General features: G+C 40.3%; 1 protein-coding gene across 1 annotated transcript in view; it reads left to right on the top strand.

Annotated features, from left to right (window-relative positions):
• Positions 1-15,181: 15,181 nt before the first annotated feature.
• LOC117397789 (AT-rich interactive domain-containing protein 5A) overlaps positions 15,182-17,890 on the top strand; it is a 17,125-nt gene continuing 14,416 nt past the window's right edge. Inside the window, exon 1 of the mRNA XM_059013662.1 lies at positions 15,182-15,310. Coding sequence (XP_058869645.1) covers positions 15,307-15,310 — 4 coding nt within the window. The 5' untranslated portion in view covers positions 15,182-15,306. The remainder of the gene's footprint in view (positions 15,311-17,890) is intronic.

Raw genomic sequence — 17,890 nt, 5'->3', positions numbered from 1 at the left:
GAGTGACTCACCCACAGACATCTCAAAATGGTTCTTATATTAAATCTGCCCTTACCAAATTGTATGGCAGTACTACAATAGCAATGCAGACAGACAGGGGCACTGCAATAGCAATGCAGACAGACAGGGGCACTGCAATAGCAATGCAGACAGACAGGGGCACTGCAATAGCAATGCAGGCAGACAGGGGCACTGCAATGGCAATGCAGACAGACAGGGGCACTGCAATAGCAATGCAGGCAGACAGGGGCACTGCAATGGCAATGCAGACAGATTACATGAAAGAAAATATCTCAATTTTGTTCATTTAGTTTTTAGTTTTTTAAAAAAAAATTTTAATCCTAAAATTCTAGAAAGAATCTTGGAATTGTCTAAGGCACCTTCAGTTAGATGGCTTGGTGGTTTGGTTGTCTTGTTTTGTGAAAGAGATCCGAGGTGAAGTGAGCGGCGAGGAGGCTGTGAGCACAGTGTAAGTGTTGCAACGTGTATGTGCCTCTGCTGTTGTGTGCTCCCCTCTTGAACGGGCCCCTGCATCCTGTGTGGTGTGTGGAATATTTGAAATAACCACATGCCCACAAGCCTGACTCAGTCTGATAGCAGCCTCTGTGGCACACAGCGCTGTGAAGCTTCATATTCATCTCCTCACACACACAGCTCAACAGAACCACCAGCCTTGTGTCCCACCAGTTTACTGGTGTTGCACCAGTCATAATCAGTAAATGACTCCCGTTTGGTTTAATGATGATGGGCTTGGATTAGCACCAAATGCAATATTTTACACAGAAGTTGACAGCACGCTCCTCAGCAGAAGTTTCGTATTCATTTGATATTCTCAAGCATATCACCTAGACTTTCCACTTTCCACTTTACTGTGAAGATGACCAGTTTAATATGTTCACAGCCTTTCCTTTGAATGTGAATCCTATAAATAATGGGCTGAACGAGGAAGTTTCAAGTCTAGGTGATATGGTTGTGAATATCAAATGAATAAGCAACTTTACAACTTCTCAGACTCCTATGATAGTTCAGGCATATGTTTAATATCCAGACTTGCTCTTTGTACAGCCCAGGGTTTAAACACCCACCTAGTACTTTATTATTATTATTATTTATTTCTTAGCAGACACCCTTATCCAGGGCGACTTACAATTGTTACAAGATATCACATTATACAGATATCACATTATTTTTACATACAATTACCAATTTATACAGTTGGGTTTTTACTGGAGCAATCTAGGCAAAGTACCTTGCTCAAGGGTACAACAGCAGTGTCCCCCACTGGGGATTGAACCCACAACCCTCCAGTCAAGAGTCCAGAGCCCTAACCACTACTCCACACTGCTACTCCACAGTTATTGCACTAACTCGCTCTAATATTATATTTAAAATGTATTTTTTAAGATTTAAAAAAAGAAAGTGATTTCTATAAATTCTAATTGTTCTATTGAAAGATATAAATCAGAGCTTCAGCTTTATAATAAACAACAAATTATTAGATAACATGCATAAAATGAAAAATAACAGGCAAAATCTAATCTCATACTTTGACAAAAGTATTTGGGCACCCTCAAATACCCTTGGGTATTTTGTGTGCCCGCCCTTTGCTTCCTTTACAGCTTGCTGTCTTTTTTTTGGATTTTGAAACCACTTCCTGTCTTTCCGGAGATGTTTTTGCCCATTCTTCAACACATACAGCTTTGAGTTCTGCAATCGATTTTGGTTTCCTTTTTGCAACAGCAGCCATCAAGTCAATCCATAACATCTCGATGGGATTCAAGTCTGGAGACTGAGATGGCCAATCCGTAACTAATCTTCCTTTTTATCAGAAATTCCTTTGTAGACTTCGCAGAATGCTTAGGGTCATTATCCTGCTGGAATACAAACTTCCGTCCAATAAGAGTGCAGAATGTCTTGATATTTTGCAGCATTCATTGATCCTTCTACAATGCAAAGGTCGCCAGTGCCTGAGGAAGAAAAACAAGCCCATCCCATCACACAACCTGCACCATGTTTAGCACTGGGCATGATGAACTGTTTACATTTTTCTCCTCTCTTCCTCCAAACACATTATTCTTTTCTTGGTGAAAACAATTCTATTTTGGATTCGTCTGACCATGAAATTTGGTTGAAGAAATCATCAGGCTTCTTCAAGTATTCAATGGAAAAGTCCAATGTCTTTCTTTTGTGTGTTATTTTTAACATAGGTTTGCATCTTGGGTTTTCGTCCATGGACATTCATCTTGTTAAGGTATCGTTGAATTGTTCGCTCATTAATTTCTTGACCATCTTCTCTCAATTCTTGAGAGAAATCTTTTGCAGTAATCCCAGGATTTTGCCGGGCTGCTCGAATGATCCTTCTTCCAGATTTTGCAGAAATCTTTCTTGGTCTTCCACACCTGGAGCTAGTTGCAGTAGTTCCTGTTCTCATGTGTTTGTCAAGAATAGCTACACAGTGCTTTTCAGTAAACCGAGTCTTTCTGCTATTTCTCTGGTAGTTTCTCCTTTTTCATTTAGTTGTATCGTTGCCATTTTGAGATCATTGCTGTACTCTCCAGTTTTAACCATTTTTGTTGCTTTTTTTAATCACAAATTTCCAATTTATTTTTCAGCACTTTATTTATTAATTCTATAATTATCATCAGGTGTTGGTTTTCAAGCATGATAATTGTCAATAATTAGCAACGAATGGGTTTCATACAAAATATGTTGATTGCCCGAATACTTTTGTCAAAGTATGAAATTCGTTTTTGCCTGTTATTTTTAATTCTATGCATGTTATCTAATAATGTGTTGTTTTATTATAAAGCTGAATCTCAACTTTAATTTATATCCAGGGCGACTTACAATTGTTACAAGATATCACATTATACAGATATCACATTATTTTACCCATTTATACAGTTGGGTTTTTACTGGAGCAATCTAGGTAAAGTACCTTGCTCAAGGGTACAGCAGCAGTGTCCCCCACCTGGGATTGAACCCACAACCTTTCGGTCAAGAGTCCCGAGCCCTAACCAATACTTTTGTCTCCGTGCGACTGTATAGTAGATAGATAGATAGATAGATAGATAGATAGATAGATAGATAGATAGATAGATAGATAGATAGATAGATAGATAGATAGATAGATAGATAGGACCTCCTCTTTGGTTTATTCAGCAAAACATGTGTGTGCTGTACCCCTACTAGTATTATATTACCACCAATATTATATCCCTCATGTACGGCCTGTATCTGGAAAAGCAAACAACCATTGATATAAATCCATGCTCTCTTAAGCACTCACAAGTTGTTGTATAAATTCTATGTTTTGTAAGCCTGAAAAAATATACGTGCTCCTTCGTTTCTGATAATTGTACCTCAAGATTTCTGACCGAGCGACGGTTGCAATGGGGGAAATAAGTGATTATCTGATGGCTAGTCTTGAAAAATACCTACAGATAATGTACAGTACACGCCAATCCCCTCCAAACTCCAGAAATGTGTTTTTGACATTTAAAGGTTACCGCTACCCAAATGTCAGAATGGGGTGTGTTTGAAGCAGAGAGAGCCTCTCGAGAATTATTCTGAAACCCTCTTTCATGACAGCTGTAATGTCAGAGTCGAGGCACAGTGCACAACAATAACCGAAAAGATGTCAACTCTGCTTTAAAAACAACTCTTGTGAAGTGGCATTTAAAAAAAAAAAAAAAAAGAAAAAAGGGGATTTTCTACAGATTGTTTTAATGTGGATTTTTTGTAATACCGTTAGTTATTTTTTTTCCATGTAACTGCTGGTTTTAAAAAGAAAAATAGTTCATATGCTTTGCAAATGGAAACGTTGCTTTACAATGCTGGGCATTTAGTTACTGTTTGACCCCATTCAGATCGTTCTCTTATTAATTCTCTCATTAAAAAATGATAAAAATGTTAGCGAACCAGAACAAACATGAATTAGATCATTTGCAATTTGCATAAACGCTTTTCTGTAGCATCACTCTGTTTTCTTGGCCTACAAACCAAGGAGGCTTGGTGGTCCAGTGGTTAAAGAAAAGGGGCTTGCTACCCGGGAGGTCTTGATTCAATTCCCGGCTCAGCCACTGACTCCCTGTGTGTGTGTGACCCTGAGCAAGTCACTAAACCTCCTTGTACTCCGTCCTTCGGATGAGACGGAAAACAAACAAGGTCCTATTGGAAGTGATCTGCAGCAGCAGCAGTTGTTGATGATGCATAGTTCACCCCCTAGTCTCTGTAAGTCGCTTTGGATAAAAGCGTCTGCTGAATGACTCATTAATAATAATAATATTCATTATGATTCTGTATACAGGTTTGTGTTCAGCCCAGTTTGAACGCAGGTTTTCTTTCTAGCAAAATCTCTCTGTTTCTGTAGGGTTAAATTAACTTCTAGGGACTCTGGGTGGCTCGCCTGGTAAAGGCACGGCCGCGTGGTGTGCAGGGTGAATCATACAGTCGGGGGAGCGCAGGTTCTTGGCTGTGTAAAGCCGCTGGTCTTTGCTGGGGATTCCCGAGAGAGTGTTGCATTTTCTCTGGCTCTAGCTGTGGCACACCCGCTGGTTAGGGAGTCAAAATCGCGCTACTACAGCTGACCGTTCTAGTGCCCGGTGAGCTCAGGTGGACACCTGCACGGCTGGCCTTTAACCTCCAGAGGACGGTAGCTCTCTGACATGCGCTCTCGAGCTCCTGGGTGTGAAGAGGCGATCGGCTCGGTCGTGGGATCGGAGGACGCCCGCAGACCTTCAGTTCTCCTGAGCTGTGAGGGGATTTGCTGCAGTGAATGGTTAGTTATTCTATAGTAACTTATTTATAAAACTATTTAAAAAAAAATGGGTTTACTTTGATTAAAGGAACGTTTAAAGATGTTTTATTTTCCTATTTCCTGTATTCGATAATGTTTTCCTCTGCTCTTGTATGTGACATTGTCTTTCTTGCACATTTGAACCCGTTACATCGTTTCCACGTCATCTTTACAAAATAAAAACGTTATTCTGCCTCGCATGTGCGTCAATGGGATTTTGAATCTCTTCCCCGCCAGTGTTTGCTGTGAGTTCAAACATCCACCAAATTAACATTTCTTTATAAAGCTGCAATCTGAGCTTTAGAGAATTTCTACAGAATTGTAATGAACGCACAGGTGTTTCCAAATTATTTTCACAGTATTTAGTAAGAATCTGGTAACTTTTTTTATAGTCTAAAAGATCTGCTTAACTGTTCTTTCTCTCTCTCTCTCTCTTCTTCATCGACTTTTCATCTTCATCAAGTACTTCTAGCGGTTGATAAGTATCCTGTTGGATCCTAATTCTCCTTGATAGAGCTGTTTGCTGATTTAGAATTCTCTCTCTCTCTCTCTCTCTCTCTCTCTCTCTCTCTCTCTCTCTCTCTCTCTCTCTCTCTCTATCTCTCTCTCAACATTTTGAATTCTGTTCAACAATAAACTTTTTAGGGCCACAGTAGACCCCCTCCCTCTATAACCATCTCTAACTAAGTACCACAGAGCTGCGTTGTGTTGAACATATAACTGTGCCCAATATGGTACTGCCCAAAAATACCAAGCATTACCAAATGAGACTTGCAAGTTTTAGGGTTATACAATTTAAAAGGTCAGTCATGGGTTTTTGCTTTATTTCCTTTGGTTGCTCATGGAAATTACGCTGTAAAATTGTTTGCTTAAAACAGCAAAGTCTACAATTTCTTCAAGACCTCAATAAAACTATTGAACTGTTTCCCACAGTAAAACCACAGCAAAGTGTAATAAAATATAGAGGAAGAAAGCATAGGTAAGACTATAAAGCCCAGAGAGGTATGGCGAAGTATATTAAAAACATGGTAAATCATGTTAAACTATGTTCAGAGAGTAGAGTGGGAAATTACTGTGCAAACTGACTTGCACTGTACTGTAATATACACAGCATAATATAACTGTGTGCTTTTTTTTTTTTCAAAGCAGACATTGAATGCACTGTTTGTCATGCAGACTGAACTAAAAAGGATTACTAATACCGGGAGTTATGGTTGCATGCTTCGAGGTAGGCTACAGTCATAACGCTCACCCACTTACTCAAACAGAACACAGTTTCTGCTGTATTAAAATATAATACTCATTTAACTTGAGATCAGAAAGTCACACCATTCCACTGTAAAAACCATCTCCTTATCTAATTTAATATCTGGATTAGAAATTTGAGGTTGTACTGTTTCTGTGTGTTTTTGATTTTGATTTTATAAAAGCGCATTCATAAGCTATTCCCCAAATGAGCGGTATAACCCTAAACTCCTTGCCTGCGTGCGTCACAGCGAGCAAACACCGCATTTATAATGAAAAGCAGTTCGGATCATTGGATTAAACACGTACTTCCCTTTAACGTGTTTGAAGTCCACAGGCATGAATTCAAATTAAAACAAACAAACAAAAAAAAACCCCATGTTATCTAAGAAACACGAAATAATACTTTTCACATCATTTGCAATCTGAACTGATGGCAAGCTCTGAGATAACTTTGCATGGACTCACACTGCCAGAAGACCTCCTCTTAGTGATTTTGAACTTAATAATGTGAAGATTGCAAAAGCGCCATTTCGGGTTTTGTAATTAAAACTTTTTTCCCCTGTTCTCTTTTATTTATTATGTGACTTATTATTATTTATTTCTTAGCAGACGCCCTTTTCCAGGGAGACTTACAATTGTCACAAGATATCACATTATTTTTACATAAAATTACCCATTTATACAGTTGGGTTTTTACTAGAGCAATCTAGTTAAAGTACCTTGCTCAAGGGTACAGCAGCAGTGCCCCCCACCTGGGATTAAACCCACAACCCTCCGGTCAAGAGTCCAGAGCCCTAACCACTACTCCACACTGCTACAGTTGACTTATGTCAACTGCTTTATTCTGCCATGAAAATGTTTTAATTAAAGGCGCTGTCCTGACAGACCTTTCTTTCTTTCTTTCTTTCTTTCTTTCTTTCTTTCTTTCTTGCAGTGGTTTTATGTACAGGTAAATAAATCACGCACGCACGCACCCACACACACACGCACGCACGCACGCACGCACCCACACACACACACACGCATTCAAATTCAGCCTTTATAAAAGTTTACCACAGTAAAAGTACAGGAAATCGTAATCCAGTACATTGAAAGCATGGTAAAGCACAGCAAAGCATTGTAAAGAACAGCGTGGTATTGTAAAGCGTATTATTTAACATGGTGAACCAGGGTAAACGATGCGCACGGTATTGCCATGGAAAAAGCCTTGTAACAATGCACAAACACCGTGCAAAAAATACCATGGCAAACTGGGCATGTAAAACACGCGTTTGGAACTAAATGTTTTCAACATTAGAACTGAAAAGGGGGGGAATGCGACTGAGCGCCAGTCATGCGACTCAAAAGAAACGTTTGAGTTCGGCTGCCAGTTGTGACATTGTGATCTAGTTTCCGAAATGATTGGAAAGTGTTCGTTGGGTGACCGTAATGTGTGGGCTTGTGGGCAGGGCACAGGAACACGATCGGGCTGCACACAACTTTCACTGCAGACTTCTGACAAGAGGCTGTCACAGGGGGAGTCCCCTCAGAAACAAAATAAGACAAAAAAAACTAAAATATTGCAAGGGTTTTTCCTCTGCTGCAGGGTGATATTTTACATACACTCCAACATAAAATGGGTAAACTATATTAATTAATTAATTAATTAATTAATTAATTAGGCAGACGCCTTTATCCAAGGCGACTTGCAGGTGTTCCAGGGCAGCACAGGGTTACAATGCAAGCTTCATATTTAAATACAGTGTAGTTTACAGTAAGTGCATATAATACAAACATGCGATATAAACTAGGATTATTATTATAATCATTATAAGGTTAGATCAAATTTAAAATAGTTTATTTGGTTAAAAACGACACATTAAAAAACATACAGCGACAGGCAGGGTTATGCAGTATTTATATTTTTCAGGACTGATCGGTGTTTATTTTACGGAGGGGGGGTAGTTTATCGAAGTTAAGTGCCGGTGTGACGTCAGAAATTGTATCCCTTAGAAAAATGCCTCCCTTGGTCATATGAGCATGCGCAGTACCTGTTTCACTAATCCCCGCCTCGCTCTTTTGTCCCGCCTACTTAATTTTTGCATTCCGGCCTCTGTCAAATAATTTAGCAAAATTCTGTTGAAATAGTTGTATTGCCACAAATAATTGTACAGGATTTATATTCTGTCTTCCTGCTGTGATAAGAAAGCCAGGTTTATAGATGTCGGGAAATAAAAATAACATTTTGAACGGATTAATTCTTCCCCAAATAAAACGGTAAATGGCTCTGGTTGGTCGATGCATGGTAAGACTGCCAGAGGAACCAACCAGCGATCGAGCATTTTCTTTTTCTGCAAATAAACCGTTAAATCGCATTTGCTGTCTTGAAATCTCAATGCAGTTGATTTCATGTTGTGGTCCCGCCGCTGACACTGTTATTAGCAGAGCTCTGTCATGAAACACAAGCACATTGCTTATGTACGGTAAGGATCTGTGCAGCTGGGTTTTTGCACTGTAATTCCCGCCCTCTGTAATTGTGTTCCCCCCGCTCTGCATTTCCAGCCCATGCTTCTTTACCTCTGTGCGTAATCCTAGCGTGTGCGTTCTGTCTCTCCCCTGTGATTGGCTGTTATCTGTCTGTCCCCACTGGTTTTTGCTTGTCTGTGCCCATTGGTTCCAATGTGCGGCTGAGAGCCAATGGGATGTGCTTGAGCTTCGGTATCTTGAATAAGGGGCGGAGCCAAGACTATAAAAAGGCGCTGTTGTTTTGGTCTGGTTGTAAATATGTTGTTGCAGATAAAGGTGACAGAGCTCTAGGCTTTGTGGGTGCTGAAGAGAAAAGGAATAAGCATATCTTCTGTTTTTTTATGTCTTGTGTGAAAGGCTACAGTGTTCATAGTTCCATGAAAAAGTAATTTTGTCAATATGACTTTTCCAGCTATAAATATGCTAAATATCTGTGGTGTTAATGTCCCTTGTTCCTATGGCCTTTCCACTGACAACAGACATCGCAGAAAATAGATTCACGTTTAATGTGCCTTATTTAAGAGGCATTCATATTTACATGGGCATGTGTTAGTTATACATGTTACTGTCAGTATATGAAAGACGTCTACAAAACTTGAATGTTATTTTTAATATAACATTGGTATTAAATCATGGATTAGAAAAGTGGCCTTTTTTACTAATTAAGTAAAGTATATATTTTAACAGGGTTAATTAGTTCATTTGTTTGGGTATTTAGAGTGTTTCTCTGTTGTGCAAGAGTTGCATAGCAACTATCTTTTGCTGCTTCAGCTCTTAAAAACATCAATAAACCAGTAACGTTTTCAAAAATGAACTGTATTGTATTTTATTATTTTGAATGATATCTTTTTGAAATGCTTTGCTATTGCAAAGGGGTGCATATGTCCATTTAAACGTTGTAACATCAATAAATGAACCTGCATAATAATTTTATAAGCTAGAAAATGCTACCGGGATGCATTTTCTGACTTCACACCTGCGCTAGTGGTTTGAAGTTCACTCCCCTTAGCGTGAACTTGGGTGGGGCAAAAATGGATATTATCTTCCCTGTTTCATTTTCAAATTTTATCCGACACATTTTTCAACCCGTCACCGGTATTTACAAAATAGTTGACTGACACGCCTGCATGTAGATACTAGCAAATCACGTCAAATTATTCCACAAATACCCGCCTACTCAATTTCAATTTGACACACTTTAAAAGCTCACATCCGGGTTAAGAGGTCATTAGCGACAGTGCGAGAGATGAGGTTAGTGCTGTTCTGCACGGCAGTTGAAATGATCAGACTCTTTACTGCTAAGGAAACAGATATGTTGCCATCCATGAAGCGTGAAGCTGCCCCTTTATACAGAGAAACCCAGGAACATTTAGACATAACAAGATATACAATGTAGACACAACAAGACACATGATTGGACCCCACAAATCGAACGAGGGGCAAACACAACACGATTGGACAACATCCACAAGCACACTGGGGTCACGACTCGATCAGGCTCCCCCACACCCCACAGGAGCACTCGCTCACATGCTAAAGCTAGACAAAACACAGAACAGCGACTCAAAACGATACAGCACATAACACTCAGTACAGATCGCTACAGCGCAAACTGAAGCATCACGGTCAACATTGTCTGTCTCAAGAGGTCGGCAGCAGGTACTATGTCAAAAGCGTTTTGTTGTTGTCAGTGAACTCCGCCTTCGTGGGGATAGTGATAAAATGGATGTGGGCTTTTCATAAAGCTATTTGAATGCACGCTTACAGAAAGACCCTACAACAGCAGAGATAGTGACGACGAAACCAGAGAGTGCACCTTAAAAGATATACAAAATGAGGTGATCGCGACATTCAGTAAAATGGTACTTCATCCAATTAAAGATATGCATTCTGAATCTAGTGGGTACTGTATCGAAAGTGATGGGGCACGAGATAAGTGCAACGTAGAAAATCTGTCCATCGTGCTAGAATTTCTTAGTGAAATTTGCACTGGTGCAAAAGCTTTGTGAATCTGATCTCAGTAGGACACATTAAGAACACATAAATCTAGCTTCCATGCTGGTTTTACAGTGTTGGTTTCTGAGAAAACAACTCTCAGGGAACACTCAAGGTACATTTACAGATTAGCATCACTATGCAGCTATGATTCAGAACCAACTTATGTGTTAAAACCACAAAGTTTAAGACGGGAAGGGTTAAACTTATGATAAATGGAGCTCAGATAAGGCTATGGTTAGGGTTAGGGTATCAGGAAAAGTATCATGTTTTTTCACATTGCAGACATATTTAGCTGAAAACGCTTTGCTGAATTTAAACAGTGCGTCGAGTATGTAATGTGCTGAGGTTTTTATGACCTTGCTACCTATTTTAATGATCTGAACAGTAGTGAGCTGTGTATTTCATTGCAATCAGTGTTTTACACATGCATGAAAGCGACAGAAATGGATTTGCCCAGTTATTTCCTCCCAATTTAGAATGTCCAATCGCGTCCCCTCACCTCAGCAAATCCCCTCACAGCTCAGGAAGACTGAAGGTCAGAGGGCGTCCTCCGATCCCACGACTGAGCCGATCGCCTCTTCACACCCAGGAGCTCGAGAGCGGATGTCAGCGAGCTACTGCCCTCTGGAGGTTAAAGTCCAGCCCTGCAGGTGTCCGCCCGAGCTCACTGGAGATTATGGACCCATCCAGAGATTGTGTCATTCGGGGCAGAGTCAGCTGCCTGTCCGATGGCTGCTGTGTGTTTAATTAGCCTGTGGTTTGCCGCTTCAGAGCCCGGCTGCATTTGGACTGATGTCTGTTCAGGTTTCACTGTTAGACAGTCATTTCCTGAAAGCAGACCGTACTGTGATAAAGATGATTCATGCGTGATTCATCTGTAATAGACCCTGCGGTGCTGTATTTAATGGCTTTGTTTACATGAGGTCCAATCCTTTATGCAAAAAGGACATTATTTCCCTCAAAGCACTCCCACGGCAATATGCAAAAGGTTGCTGCTAAATGCAAATTTTTTTTTTTTTGGGGAATCATGGTTTTTATTACAGGAGAGTAGCTGTTATTTACATGCATGCCAATATTGGACTCAACCCATATACAATGAGATAATAGTGGTGGGAAACAAACTTCGCTAATACCCTTTCTCTCCCAGGCGGGTTCATCGGACTAGGCTCAACAGGATCGCTGGTTTCCCCACCAGCTGTGATCCTATTGGATCTGCGCTCGTCTATAACAGGGGTGCTGCTATCCTGTTAACTGTGCATCCTATCGCCTTTGTAAGAAGTGATGATCAGTGGGAGGCTGCCCCTTCTCTCCAGCCACAGGTACAGATCTTGAGCTGCAAAATGGGGTTGTCTGTTGTAAAAGTAACCTAATCATTTCAAAGACGCTGAGAGGCTTCCAGTCAAAAGATTTGTCATTGCTTCTTTCTTTTAACAGACGGAACACAATCGAGTGTTTAACAGGTATTGCAATATTGTAAGCTTGCTAAGACAGATCTGCATTGTATCTATTTTCACTGGAATTTTTTACCCTCTGGGGTTTCCTAATAAGTACATAGAAAGTGGTTCTCAGGGAACATGGCAGTGTGAATCTGCTGGCTGATGACCAATTCTCCCATGCGTTGTAATTGCACACACTCTCTGTAAAGCTGAAGGAACACATGGATACTTTTTCAGGAACAGCGGTTTGAAACCTGGTTCCAGGAGACCTAGTTTGAGGTTGCTGTATCAAACCCCCAAGTCTCCCCTGGTGTGCCGTGCAGTGACCTGAAATCTAGTCTCCTGAAACCAAGTTCCAAGCCACCAAGTAGTGGTTTTGTGTTTCCTCAGCTTAAACCTGTACCAATTAATACAGCTGCCCTTCCCTGCTTGTGAAAACCTCAAAGGAGTTTTCTTTTCCTAGTAAAAACAATTTTCATAAACACAACACATTCTAAGAACAGAATTGCTGAGCTGCGGAAAGAGTTCCCAGCGGTGATATGATAACATATTATTATAGAGTGCGATGCGCTGTGGAATGACATGAAGTGATTACTCATGATCTCTAAACCCCTGGCCAGCTTCCAACGCTTTTCCCAGACATGACGTTCAAACTCCAACGCTGTCATGCCGAGAAAACGGCTCAGGACACGCCCACAAGTGCAAGGACCTCTGGGAAGTGAAGTCTTTATTCCTCCATGCGCACTTCAAGGGGTGCTAACCAATTCTCTCAGCTCTTATTCACACTAGTCACGTTCTCCGTCCCCTTCTTGTTTTAAAAATAGTTTTTGTATTTTTATTTGCGCTACATCCTTATAGAAGTTTCCCATAGTGAAAGCTTAATGGAGCTTAATGAAAGATATCGAAATGCCCAGAGGGGGCTGGTCAATGATATTAAAAAAAACCTGGCACGCTATTGTGTATATTATAACCATGGGACAACTCTCTTAAATTAAATACATTTACCGTGGTCAGCTTTTCTAAAGGTGACACTCTAGATTAAAGCTGGCAGCTGTTTGTGCCAGATCACTGTAGGTTGCTGTAGGTCAATTTCACTCTAAAGAAACACAAAATCGCTTGAGAATCGCGTGGGAGCATTAAACAGTTTAAGAGTGTCTTGTAGTGAATGATAAGTTTGGAATTTCTTTTCGTGCAATATAGAGTGATGTTAAAGATCATTAGCAGCCCTGCTCTGTGTGGGATTCGTGTTGCAATGAAATTCTTTGTAGTGGCTGATGCTCTACCATTGCCAAGAAAGACCACTCTGGAAATAAGAGATACCGTAAACCTCAAAGGTTATTTCCTGACTAGAAACTTCACATATAAATAAACGCCTTTACTATTGCGACACCAAGTGCTGTTGAGAAGTTTTATTAAGTGAATTGTAGCTAAAAAAAAAAAAAAATCCATTAGCTACATTGTGTGGAGTTTTGAAAGAAGCACATATTACAGCAAACATGTTTTCATTTTAAAACAGGATATATTGGTACTGCTTTAGATTCTCAGTTTGTAAGCCTTATTCTCAGGATAGCGGTTACACTTCCTGGGGTCCTTTCTCCTCAGCAGTGGCATGTTACTGGCTGAAAAGCCTGTCAGTCAACAGAAGCAGCAAAGAGAAATGTATTTAACCTGCTGTGGGGCAGATACCGTGTTTTAAAATGAAAATGCACGTTTTTGCAACTTTTTTTTGCAGCCGATTAGGCTAAAGTTGGGCAGCAGTGTGGGTTAGTATACCTATCTGCAGCAGTGTGGAGTAGTGGTTAGGGCTCTGGACTCTTGACCGGAAGGTTGTGGGTTCAATCCCCAGTGGGGGACACTGCTGTTGTACCCTTGAGCAAGGTACTTTACCTCGATTGCTCCAGTAAAAACCCAACTGTATAAATGGGGAATTGTATGTAAAAATAATGTGATATCCTGTAACAATTGTAAGTCGCCCTGGATAAGGGCGTCGGCTAAGAAATAAATAATAATAATAATAATAATAATAAAGTTAAAGTGAAGGAAACTGAAATAAAATGACTTGGTAATATCTTAGAACAATCATCCTTGCTGTTAATTATTACTGGGGTTTATATAAAGCATTGAACAGAAAGCATGAGTCCTGAAACGAGCAGGTTATGGTTCACGTGTGTTTAATGGCTCTTTGGCATTGTTTGAAACGGCTTCGCTGTAGTTTATACAGTTCAAATACATTGCAAGTATTTCTGACACCTATGAGAATTTCCTATACCTGCTCCGATCAACGCATAGTTAACCAGTGAATCCCTTTTGTTGTGTGTAATACTGCCGGTGGCACATTCTGACAGTGCTGTTTAAGAGAAGGGACTCGGATCAGGCAAAGAACACTGTCTGTGTGGATCATGTTGTTGATGTCCAGTTGCTGACTGGGTTCAATCCCAGGTGGGGGACACTGCTGCTGTACCCTTGAGCAAGGTACTTTACCTAGATTGCTCCAGTAAAAACCCAACTGTATAAATGGGGAATTGTATGTAAAAATAATGTGATATCTTGTAACAATTGTAAGTCGCCCTGGATAAGGGCGTCTGCTAAGAAATAAATAATAATATATACCTACCTGCATGAAAACCCCTGGGTGGGAGTTTCAATTTTCGGTCAGTGATGTAGACCGCTTTGTGCTTTTAATTAGGCATCTTAAACAATTTCTCATGCGTGGCTCCGTGTTCCTTGTCTCTTACTATTATGAAAGTCATTAATTAAATTAGACATTCACTAATTTGCCTATTTTGACAATTTCCAGTTCCAGTGTTTTGATTTCATATGCACAACAAATCAAAGCAACAGAAGCAACGGGGTGTTGTAATATATACACTTCTCTATATCAAACCCTAGACACAGTTCACAGCAAACCGATCCATTTAGAAAGTGTACAAACGAGAAGGGGCTGTATGTATATACTGTATATCTTATAACTAAGGTTAGAAATGATTACCTAGCAGAATTTGCTTAATACGTTACCGTTAACCTGTATGGATGGAACATCGCTTAACCGCGCATTAGCTTAAATAATAAAAAAAAACTACAATACCCAGAAGACCTTGCATTTAGGGGGCGTGGAGATCTGAGCTGGTCCTTCCAATCACACACACGCTACAGCATGGAACGGCAGCGGAGTTGTTTGTAAACGGAGAGAGTGAGAGCGGTGAGCGGAGAGCGCCCTAATGGACTAGCTAACTCGGGATATGAGCGTACTGTTACCTATCTAGAGAAAAAAAGAAAACTGATTTTTTGTTTTTGTATTTGTTGTTGTAGCGCTGCTTCACGATGGGTAAGTTTTAGCTGGTTACTTTTTTTTTGTAGTTGTCATTATTTATTAATATACTGCCTGCGCTAATGTAGCTATTGTAATATTAAGACTTATATAAAACATGTTTAGTGTAATGTTACGTAGCCTGCCTACTTTCCACAGTTTTTTTCTTTTCATTTTTTTTATGCATTTAATTTGTTTTTAACCCAAACGGTTTTACACCACGGCTATAATTAGCTAACGGCAACCAGGTATGTATACTTATTCATGTATGTATTTGTTGAAATTGCAGCATTTAGGAGATAAACACACGGACAGGGCTTAAATGGTCTTGTTTTCTGGTGTTTTGTACTTGTTTTTATTCGATAAGGGACTTTGCTGTGTGCGAATCCCGTGTTTTGCCTAGTTGTGAAGATCCCGAATTATTTAGAAGAGGCTGACGCGCGAGTCCTGTATAGAGCGCTCTGCGGTGCGCAACCAGCCTGAATGATTTGTAAACGATATATATATATATATATATATATATATATATATATATATATATATATATATATATATATATATATATAGATGAAACAACCTTTAGTAACTCTATCCACTAAGCGTCTCTAATTACTGCGTGCTTACATAATAGCACATGCGTGTGTACAATCTTATGCATCGTTACAATGTACTTAACGTGCGAATATTTCTGGACGATATCACCCTCACCCATTTCTGTTACAACCGTGTACTTGCATATATCGTGCAAAAAAGAGATACACGCTAAATACATTGTAACTGTGCGTAATCACATTGTAATGATGTGTGAGCGCACATGTATTTACTAAGTAACCACCATGTAAATACACAGTAATTACAGACACTGCATGGAAAGTGTTACCCAACTTTTGCATTATCAGTTGCTTTATCGCAGTACAATGAAACGGTTTCCTCCCCAATAGATTTTCTCTAGAACAGTGGATGTGGTCGATCGCTTACAGTACATCAAAGCCGCGGCGCTTTCTCACTGCTGCTGTCGATTGGGCAAAAGCAGTCAGTTTGCACCCCCCTGCGCTACTGTGGTGGCGCTTGCTTATCACACGGGAAAAGTACAAATACAATTCGGATCGCATTCTAACTGTCGAACCCCAATCGCACCCTAAATAACACAATTCGGAATATTACACAGTAGTGCTGCTGCAGCAGTTTGGTGCTGATAGCTGGTATTGAGATGTGTACTTTATATAGAATATCGTATAGGGTTGATACAAAAGGATATCCACTCCATCAGGGGCCAGATTATATCTCACACAGTGCCGTAGTTTGTATAATATAGTTATAAATGAAGGCTCGTTTTAATGTGAAGTCATTTCCACGTGATGCAAAGAGATTACACTCTACTAAAATATACATTTATAAAAAAAAAATGCGATCTAATTTTGGTACCACTGTGACGGCTTCACTCCATTGTCCTTGCAGAACCGTTCCATTGCAGATTGTGCTAGTGTTAGTGCTAGGTAAAGTACCTTGCTCAAGGGTACAGCAGCAGTGTCCCCCACCTGGGATTGAACCCATGACCCTCCGGTCAAGAGTCCAGAGCCCTAACCACTACTCCACACTGCTGCCCCTGCAATACAATATGTATCACAATACATGTGATGGTCCGTATGGGCTACTTGTATGATGCATCATAAAACTACACATGATATGGTATCTCATGTCAAGAATCACAAGGAATGGTTGAAGCCCTAGGAAGTTTGCAGATTACCGTCGCTGATGTGCAGGTGCAATGCGATTACCATCTTTTCTTGTAGTTTACAAAATTTTGCTTCCTGTGTGGTTTACTTCCATGTACCTGAGTTTTATTATTATTTATTTCTTAGCAGACACCCTTATCCAGGGCAACTTACAACTGTTACAAGAGATCACATTTTATTTACATACAAGTACATTATTTTTTGCACATTATTTTTACATACAATTCCCATTTATACAGTGGGGTTTTTACTGGAGCAATCTAGGTAAAGTACCTTGCTCAAGGGTACAGCAGCAGTGTCCCCCACCTGGGATTGAACCCACGACCCTCCGCTCAAGAGTCCAGAGCCCTAACCACTACTCCACACCGCTGCCTGATACACATGGTTTTATTTACACTGCTACGGTCAAACCCTTTAAGACTGGACTCTATCAGCAGTTCACCAATGGACTAATCATCAAAACACAGAATCAGTCAGAGGTAGCACCCAATGGCTGACTAGACCAATTGGAAAGTGGCAGCTGACCTCAGGACCTGGCGGTCGACCAATCGCACGTCATCAATGCCATCATGTGATGGGCGGTGAAGCTGGCTTGACAAGGGCGGCGATTCTGTTCTAGACGTTAAGCAAAGCGATGGTTCCGCCAGGGAATTTAAATCTAGCTTACTCTATCCCAGTCATTTCAATGTGGTTTTATCACAGTATAACCCAGTTGTCTTGTATTAAACGGAGACACACGCACAACCAACGCTGGGGTGCTGGCATTATCAAGTAAAATAACAAAATAAAGAGTTAAGAAAAGGAAGCTGCAGTCTCCTGTAAGCCAGGAAATGCGTGATCTCGAAAGAGGAAACTTTCTCAA

Source organism: Acipenser ruthenus, chromosome 46, assembly GCF_902713425.1.
Source record: "Acipenser ruthenus chromosome 46, fAciRut3.2 maternal haplotype, whole genome shotgun sequence".
In the NCBI taxonomy this organism is placed as follows: domain Eukaryota; kingdom Metazoa; phylum Chordata; class Actinopteri; order Acipenseriformes; family Acipenseridae; genus Acipenser; species Acipenser ruthenus.
This window is presented reverse-complemented; position numbering and strand designations above follow the sequence as displayed.